This window comes from Arachis ipaensis, chromosome B3 (genome assembly GCF_059453495.1).
Source record: "Arachis ipaensis isolate K30076 ecotype BB chromosome B3, ASM5945349v1, whole genome shotgun sequence".
NCBI classification, from domain to species: Eukaryota; Viridiplantae; Streptophyta; class Magnoliopsida; order Fabales; family Fabaceae; genus Arachis; species Arachis ipaensis.
In genome coordinates, this window is record NC_142438.1 from 139,405,384 (window position 1) to 139,414,770 (window position 9,387).

Below are 9,387 nucleotides of genomic sequence, written 5' to 3' on the forward strand. Positions count from 1 at the left end.
TTATATGGGCTCTTCATTCTGGAAAGAAGCTTTTTTAGAGATTTTGGGTCTATCTCCCATTGCATGGCTGTGATTTATTTGTTTATTTCTGTGTCTTACTAGTTTTTAAGTGCGGTTATTTTTGTTTTCTTGTCTGCTTGGAGGTACTGGCAAAATCTTCAAAAACTGATTCCAGGTCAGTACATGTATATCACCAGCACTATTTTATGCTCCAAGAAAGCTGAATTTTATTTAAGATAAATCAAATCGTTTCAATACCACAAAAAATATATATATATATATCGAATCAATTCAAAGTGGTATAGAATTATTTTTTTTATGTCTATTTGGGTTCAAATAGAATCAGATTAGGCGGAACATCATATTATTACCAATGGCATATTAAGTTGCATTTATGAGATGCACTGTGTTTAAGCTTTCTATTTTTGTTTCACATCATTTCACATTTTCACTTACAGGACATGAAAGATATATATTCGGTAAAATTTGGGGGAAAAATATTTCCTTATTGTTTACCATCTCTATGTATGTAAAAATGGAGAAGCCTATGATTGTTACAGTTGGGATGCGTTATGCTGTTATATACATATTCACTTTTAAATAGGGGTGTTCAAAACCGATCCAATTCGAACAAAACCGACCAATCGAACCAAAAAAACCGATAATCAAATAAACCGAAAATCGAAAAAACCGAAAAAAATGAGATTTTGCAGTTTTTCTGCGGTTCGATTCGGTTTTCGGTTTTGATAAGAAAAACCCTAACCGAACCGAACCGAACCGGTTTTATAAAAAATCCTAAATTAAACCTACCGGGCTACCCCCAAGCCCAAATGACCTAACAGCCGCAGCAACAACATAACCCTAACTCTCTTCTTACCCCTTTGCCTCCAATCCTCTGAACCCTCAGCAGCGCCTTTTGATCTCCTTTTCCCTTCCTCTTCGTTCTTCTGCTCCGCGCCTCCACCATTTCTGCCGGCCTGCCGTTGGACAACACCAACCCTGACTCCCGTCCCGCGGCGCTGTTCTCTCCTTCTCCCTTCCTCGTAGCACCGCTCTCTCTCCGTCGTCCTCCCTGGCACGGCTCCACGCAACACGTCGTCGTCCTCTCCCAGCAGCACGCCATCGTTCTCCACGGATCCACGAAGGCCGCAGCAACACGCCGTCGTCCTCGTAGCGCCTCTCTCTCCGTCGTCCTCCCTGCCCTCATCCAGTCTGTCTGTATCAGCAAATCATCAAGAATGGAGCCTGAGTCAGGTTGGTTCTTCTACTTCTGATCCGGCCTCTTGCTATTTTTTGCTTTTTGATTTTCTGTGTTCTATTGATTTTTTTACTTCTTGATTTACTGTTCTCTCTTTTAATTTTTGCTGGCTGCTGCTAAGATTATCTTTTTTTTTAATTTGTTAATTATTAATTTTAATTTGTTAATTAATCCTTATTATTTCTACTGCTACTGTTAACTGTTATGGTTTATTGTAGGTTCATATTTGTTCACTAGTTTGAAATTGATATGAAGCAAATCATGAATAGGGGGTTCTTGCTACAGGAGTGGTAAGTGGCGAGTTAGACTAATGAATCTGTTTAATGCTTCTTTTTAAATTGTGAAGTAAGGGGAAATGATTGCGATTTAAAGAAAAAATGAATACTTAGCTGAAAATAGTTATGTTAATGAGAAGGAATTTTGAATTTACCAATTATGGAGATTTTCAGTGATTACAATTTGTGCTAGTTTTAGAATATTATGGCTGAGGAAGATTGATGCTATTGAAACTTGGTTGATTAACAGAGTAATTGGAGAAATCTACTTTACTAATGCTTTAATTGTGAGATGCAGGTCAGAAGTTTTGTTTTTACAAAGGGTCTGCCAGCATTGCATAGTAGCAGATATAAAATTCATCAACAAAGCCACTCCATTTCTGAGGTTAGTTAATTTATGCACACTGCTATACTGCTCTGAATCCCATTTCTTATAGTTTTAAAGCTATATCATATTTCACTTTCTTTACATAGAAGCTTCTACATTGCAGAACAGAATTAAAAAAAATCTGTTTGAGTTGCTACATTATTTATAAATTTCACTGTTAGGATATCCATAACTGTAGATGTTCTCCAGAGAAGCTTAAACTAGTTCGATGATTTATTGTTATTCTATTTTTGGTTTTGATTCACGGTTGTGTTGATATTTAATGTTGTATCTTAATATCTTTGCAGTTTGGTCATAATATGAGGGATAATATTGGTGAAAGTGAAGGTGGAACTAGTGGAATGGTGGACATGTAATGCTCCTCCAAACAAATCTGCAAATATAAGATCACCAACAAATTGATTGATTGAATCATTTTTTTCACTAATCTAGTTTTTTTTTTATAAATATTATTTGTTATGATTGTTCCTTGTTTTATAGAAGTTGTATCCACTCCTATCCTTTTTTATATGTTTTATATGATTCTTCCTTCTTTTTTTTAATTTTGTATCATTATGAATTTATGATGAGCTATGTGCTCATATTGTTCATTGTTTTTGTCTGAATTAATTAAAAAAACCGAACAAACCGAACCAAACCAAACCGATTTTAATTGGTTTGGTTTGGTTCGGATGGTCTTGGCAAAAAAACCGAACCAAACCGAACCGCAGTTTTAATAAACGATCGTATCGGATGGCTTTTCCTTAAATAACCGAACCAAATCGCACTGCGAACACCCTTACCTTTAAATACACTAAAATCTTTAATGGAAATACAAACTCAAAAAAAAAATATTTATTTGTGTTATTACTTATTTGTGGTATTAAAATAAATATATAAAAGATCATTTCTTTAATTCTTTTACAACAGTTAAACTAAAACACAGTCCCCTAAGATAAGGGTCTCATAAAGTTCTATGATAACATATGATTGTGTAACTGTAACTTAAATCTAGACTTTGAATCTGTGACACTAAAAAAAATCTATTGAAAATTGTAAATAATAGTACTTGCAACTTGCAAGTCAATGAAAATACTTAGTGAAGAGAACAATTAGATAGAATTAGCTGGTAGCATCACTTTAGAATTCTCAAATGACAAATATGTTGCTAAAAAGACACTTTTGTTGGATAGAGAGTGCTGCAGGATTGATTGAAAAAGCACTTATTTAGTACTAAAAGTTAAACATTTTATCTAAATTTCTCACCCTTGAAATTGCATACTTGCATGGAATTATATGAAGAGCACTACAGATTTTCAAAAAACTCACTAAAAGTGTTGACTGTGTAGTCAAAAGAGTCATAGGTGCAGTTTGCCTTTAATGAAGAAAGTTAAGAGTAAAGGAAGGCGCTTTATTTTGTAGATAGCTCCCTCCTTCTTTATGAGCTAATGCCTTTTTCATATTCATCATTATATTATGTTATGTAATGCCTTCTGGATTCCACTTCACAACCACCATCAACAGCCATGGAACTAACTCATTAAGATGAACTCTTGTTCCACACAGCACAACAAGCACTCCATGAAGGAAAGCTCTGCAATCTGCATGCAGCATGAATCTGCCACAACACAACACAGGGTCCCTCTATCTTATGTAAGTACATAATTTTGTCTAGAACCCTTTTTTCTTCTTCTGTATGAAAGGACAATGTAACCTGTCTGTTTTCTTGTTCAGAGAGTGAGAGAATTTGTTTATGCCTAATTGGGATTACTTGTTTGAAGAATTCTCTAGATTTGGTTGTGTAAGAAATAGATACAACATTGAGCACACCAAAACCAAAATACCACTCAATTATACTTAAGTTTCAGTACATCAGAAACAAAAAAAAGGGGAAGATAATTTATTCTATAATCTATGCACACCAAAAACAAACAAATAAGAATCTAGGTTCCAACTAATTAATGAAAATCCTCTATTACACACTTCTTTCCCCCCCTTTTTTTGCAACTTTTCTCTTTATGTTTTTGTTCATTATATGTAGTAGGAAAGGCGATATGCCAATGTATACATATGCGCAAGATGACTAATGATAACACACCAGGCTCTGTACATAAAAAAAAGGCAAAATGCTGGATTGGAGAAAAACAAACCCAGAATAATGTGAAAAGAAGACAAACCAAAGAATCACACTCTAAAAGCACACTGATTTTTGGTGCCATTATCTAGGAGGTAACCCTTGAGTGAAGGGAAGGATATTGTTAGATATGTTGAAGATGGCAAGAACATACCATTACATTCTTGCCAAGGGTATGCCTTTCAAAGTTTTAGGGCAGAATAAAATTGAAATGTTTCTCAAACTAGGCAAAGAAGGATGTCAAGGATTCAGAAAGGGGAAAATAACCTATGGATATTGAGATCTAGGATTGTAAACTGTCTAGTAGGGCTCTTTTGCAGGGTGGCGGTTGTGATGGTTGAGCACTTGGGTTGAGAGATGGAGACTCCACTCCTAGTGTTTTCCTTAAGAAGTTCCTTTCCTGAAAGAAGTTCAAGAACAAATGGTTAGTCTAGCTTCAAACTTTGATAAATTGGAATGCATGACAAGAAAAAGGGTCACGACTAATTGTCTAATTGCTCATAGCAAGTATACAGATGAAACTAATTAGGAGGAGATAACAAAATATGCTTCATGGCTATGTATTTAGTACTGTTATAGTACTCTAGTCCTTCTGTTCTAGAGCTTAGCTTAATTATGATTTAAGCAATGCAGATGCTCATATCATCTATCAACTTCCACTCTCTTACATTAAAACCTGTTTCCGATTGTATAACTATCTCCAACTTACCAACCCTCTTCTGTTCTAAAATAATTACCAGTGAACCTTTTTTTCACTTTCCTTTTATTACCCCTCAATCAATGATATTGGTATTCTGTTAGTAGTTGACCTATGTTTTGGATGCTGTCTTCATCTGCACCGGAACGGACCTAGAAACTAGAAAGTAGCAATTTATTCTTTATTGATAACTTTGGATCTATAATCTGCTTACTGCAGTTAAAACATGATTTGATTCCACTGATCCAACACCACACCTAAATTGCACTGCATTATCATGTTACTGCTGGAATGGATAATTTAATAGCTTTCTCGAAGTCCTGCTTCTGATTCATATTGATTATTGATTTTATAGGAACATTGGTTCAGTGGGGTTTCCAAATATATAATGTTATTAACAGTATATTCATACTTGTTAGTTGTTACTATTACTGTGATAGTATTTCTGTTGGTCTTAAAATTGTTTAATCCCAAGGTGTTTGGGTAACTTACACTTTCCGAAAATTCTGGGCTGGGAATCCCTGCAGCCAAAGATCTGAATATCGGAGTTACTTGAACAGGGGAACCAAACTCCACTCTTGATGAGGCAGAAACAGCGCTATCATTGTTTATTTGTTCTTCCGAATTCAGCAGCATATCTACTATGGAAATATGTATATCTTATTAGCATTTTGGTTCATTAAAATGAGAAGGGTATTAATACATGAAGGAGAAAAATGATAGAATTTTCATTCTTAATAATGAATTATGTTACCTTGATCCAGGGTTGCAGTAACTAGAACACCTCTCTCACATCCATCTGCTTCTTTCTTATCTTCAATTTGTGTGGTTTTCATTTCAGTTTCTATATCCCGGTGTGAAGAGTGTTCCATAATGTCACCAGCTGAGAGAGGGAGGATAGTTGATCCTGTACTGTATTCAGAACTGGCTGGAGAGTCTTCATACAGATCCATTTGCCTGAATCATATTAAAAAAATATTAGTCTTCTTGTTAAGCATACAGGAAATTATATTTTTAAAGTCTTTAAAGTACCTCCAACATGGCTGGCCTCCCTCGTTACTACTCAAGTCTTCAACCATATTTTTAAGATCAGCAAGCTTTAAACCTTGAATCTTGCATTTCGGGTTGTTTGCTTCTTTGGTTCGGTTCAAAAACTCTTGAAGAACCTAGCACCAATCCAAAGTAGTGTCAGTTGAACTCTACAAAGTAATGGCATTTCTCATATCTGCTCAAGAATGACAGTTACTTCAGACTTCTTAAAGGCAAGGTCAACTTCCTTTAATGATTCATGTCTCTTGCCATCTTCATGACTAGAGAAATTGCAGATGTTCTGGAAAGTATATGAATATGAAATGCCTAGTACTTTACAGTTACATTTTGATGCTACAAATGTGACCTCTATGATTCTGCTTTGGTTCTGTTGATGCTGAACTTTTATTAGAGACTAGAAATATGTTGTCTCTACTAGAGGCTGTTCTCATGAAACCAACTACATATTTCAATTATGACAAAAACATAACGTGCTCAATGCTCAAAATCAAAACAATACAGGCCAAGAGATTATGGAGGTTCACCTTCCACGTGTTTTCAAGACTTTGGTCCATGTCCTCTGTATCAATATTTTGAGCTAGTGAGCTAAGCAACTCTGCTTGTTGCATTAATGCATCTATTTTTGGGTCATCCCTTTTTAGGAATGTTCCTTGAGTTTTATTATTTTGAGCTGCAAAGGCATAATAAACCAGTTTAATATTAGAATAGGAGGATGGCCAAAGTTACATTTGCTGAACATCTTAACTGCAACTTGTTTTATGCTTTAAGTTTCAAAATTTGAGAATCATGTTATGTATGTAACTAATAAAATTCAATTTGGAGATAGTTACCAGAACTACTAAACTTGGCATTGCAAATTTGAAGCTCGTCTAGCAAATTGTTTATGTTTTGTGAGTTTTGAGCTAATACTGCGAATGGTGTCCTTGGATGCTGATTTATCGAAGTTCCATTTCGCAAATGTGATCTATCTCCAAACTTGATCTTCCCTCCATCATCTGTGATATGAGCCCTCCTGCATTACAATAGGAGAATATTTTAGCATCATTCTTTGTAAATTTGTGTATTGGGATTCATAAACCGTACTTTACCTCATTTTCTTGATAGATATAGCAGATTCTGATGTTGCATCTGTATTATAAGCATGTTGGAAAACAATTTTCTTGTTATTTGAATTGATGTGTGATGAAATGCTGTTCTCTTTAGCTAAAGCTTCATATTTTTGCCTCTTTCTGCAGAGCGTAGAGAAGCGATTTTTCACAGCATTATCCGTTCTGCATACAAAGCATGATCAATAAGATTTGAATGTTCACACAATTTCCATTCTGAATGTGCATGAAGAGGAGAATGACTTTTGTTACCTTCCTGAAACCACTTTCGCTATTTCTGTCCATCTGTTGCCATATAATTTTTGAGCCTGCAAAGAAAATTGCAGGAAATTAAAGCCACAAAACAGATTTACTGAAATATGGATAGGCTAGAGTAGCAAATCAAGCTTGTTCTGTAGACTTTTTCATTGAAATCCAAGTTCTTAAAGTTGTGTAGATTCCTAATCTTATACAATAAAGTAAGCTTGTTAAACTCGAATGGAATATCTAACTTTTGGAGAGAGGAAGCAAGGATATACCTCACATAAGAGCAAGTCTTCCTCTGGTGACCATCCACCTTTCTTGAAATCAGAATTCAAGTAAGTGTACCATCTGATATTTTATTAGTTACTTAAGAATCAGATTGGTAACAACAATAATAATAACAACAACAACAAAGCAGAAGATCAAGGAAATTCAAAATACACAATAAGCATTTCAAAATCTCCACCTTCTTCTGCACTGTCTTGTCGTTTTGTCCTTGAATTTAGAAGCAATAATTGCCCAACTGCATATAGTTTTTTGGCAATAACAAGAACCCATTTTAATGTTACTTCAAGGAAGGAAAGAAGCAAAAACAATGGTAACCCAGGAGAGGAAGAATTAGTACTTTTCAGTTCCATGGATACCAATCTGCTCTCTCAGTATATCATCTTCCTGAAACTTGCATAACCAAGCATAAGACAATATTCAAATGCAAATGGATTCATAAGTAGACAAAGAACTATTATTAAACAATAAAAAAAAAATGCAATAGAGGGAATAAGTTTTTACCTCTTGAGTCCAAGTTACAATGTGACCCTTCTTCTTAGATTCTCTGTTACACTGTTCTTCCTGTTTCTTCATTTTTTGATTTGTCTCTCAAAGGTGTTTTTCTATTGAGGTGGCTCTCTTACTTGCATGCTAAAACCAAACGCTCCACCTCTGTAAAATAATATAAAAGCTATTATGGTTTGTGGATGAAAAAAAATGAAAAAAAGGGGGCAAAAAAAAGAAGGTGGAACCACTTCTTCTTTCTCTTTCATTGGCCTTTACCTATAACAAGCATAAATTCCATTTCCAAAAGACATTACCAAAAGGTACTCAACTGAAAAATATAATAATAAAAAAAAGGAGTATTACCCTCTAAAAAAATTGCCTCGGATACTAACTTTTCAGACACCCTCCTTTTGATCTCAGTCTCTATATTCTGCAGTCAAAGAAGAACAGAAGAGAACTGAACACAATCCAATGCTCAAACCAGAGATGCCAGAATAACATGAAATGAAGAAAAATAGAAAATGGGCAGTGAATAATATAAAAGTGGATTGTCAAATGGTAAATGGGATTGGATCAAAATCTTGAATTTCTCCAAACCCAAATAAGTACCAACTACCAACCAATTTATTTGATGTTGTGCTAATGTGTAACTAATAATCCAGAAAAAAGTGCTGGATCTAAACAAATTTCAGAAACTTTGGGGGATACACAAATGAGGTGAAAGTAAGAGTAGGTTCAAACTCAAAAAATTGTTAGGTAGACACAAAATAAAATTGTACCTCAACTATATGAAATTTTGTGCCGTTTGTTGTGATACCATCTGAGTTAAACTAAAAGAAAAAAAAAATCTGGTAAGAACCAATCAAAGTGAGCAGCAACGCTGTGGAGTGTTGGAAGTTGGAAGTGAACCAAAGACTTTAAGACCAAAGTAGTAAGATTGATCTGTCTCATATCATATTTCAACAATGTTTTCGTTCTCTCTCCAACTTTTCAAAACGGTTGAGTTGGGTGGTTCTCTTTTCTTGCAAGAAAGAATCAGAGGGAGAGAAAACATAAAGTCATAAACTAATAGGAGCAAGCGAGCAGGATTAATTAATTAATATAGTTTAACTTAGGTTAGTGTGCGGGTATAAGGGGAAGTTTGAATGTAACGCTGAATTCCATGAGATGAGAGGGTCCTGCAATGTGACTTGTGCAGTGTCAAGTGTCTAGTGTGCACAGTGCAGTTTATATAATAATAATGCCCCACTTTCACAGCTTGCACCTATGTAACACTACCATGTGTGATCAAATCATATGTATCTATAATCTAAGTTATCTTAGTTAATTATGCATATGCATTGGAGTATATCATAAGGTTATTATAAAAATGATATCTAAGTGAGGGTTGATACTAATGTAATTTTTTATAATAAAAATGTTTAAGGGTATATATAATAGAGGAGTGAACATCATGTACAACAGCTGCATGCATACATAATTA

General features: G+C 34.7%; 2 protein-coding genes across 3 annotated transcripts; one reads left to right on the forward strand and one right to left on the reverse strand.

The window, feature by feature from the left end:
- The first annotated feature begins 535 nt into the window (after positions 1–535).
- Positions 536–2,511, forward strand: LOC148572605 (uncharacterized). The gene is made up of 4 exons (XM_088507645.1): positions 536–577; positions 1,048–1,254; positions 1,832–1,918; positions 2,209–2,511. Exons 1-4 carry the CDS (start codon positions 536–538, stop codon positions 2,275–2,277), a joined length of 405 nt encoding a protein of 134 aa, XP_088363771.1. The 3' UTR covers positions 2,278–2,511.
- A 1,209-nt stretch (positions 2,512–3,720) lies between these two features.
- LOC107631893 (transcription factor MYB88-like) lies at positions 3,721–9,106 on the reverse strand. 2 transcript variants are annotated; one of them, XM_088509148.1, is made up of 14 exons: positions 8,684–9,106; positions 8,268–8,334; positions 7,920–8,069; positions 7,756–7,802; positions 7,597–7,653; positions 7,406–7,478; positions 7,140–7,195; positions 6,870–7,052; positions 6,612–6,793; positions 6,306–6,451; positions 5,764–5,897; positions 5,486–5,688; positions 5,224–5,369; positions 3,721–4,434 (listed from the first exon to the last, which is right to left on the reverse strand). In XM_088509148.1, the coding sequence occupies exons 3-14, from the start codon at positions 7,989–7,991 to the stop codon at positions 4,318–4,320; spliced, it is 1,416 nt and encodes a 471-aa protein (XP_088365274.1). In that variant the 5' UTR covers positions 7,992–8,069; positions 8,268–8,334; positions 8,684–9,106; the 3' UTR covers positions 3,721–4,317. The 2 variants fall into 2 exon arrangements, with proteins under 2 accessions (XP_088365274.1, XP_088365273.1); XM_088509147.1 differs by having other exon boundaries at positions 5,224–5,372.
- Positions 9,107–9,387: the final 281 nt, after the last annotated feature.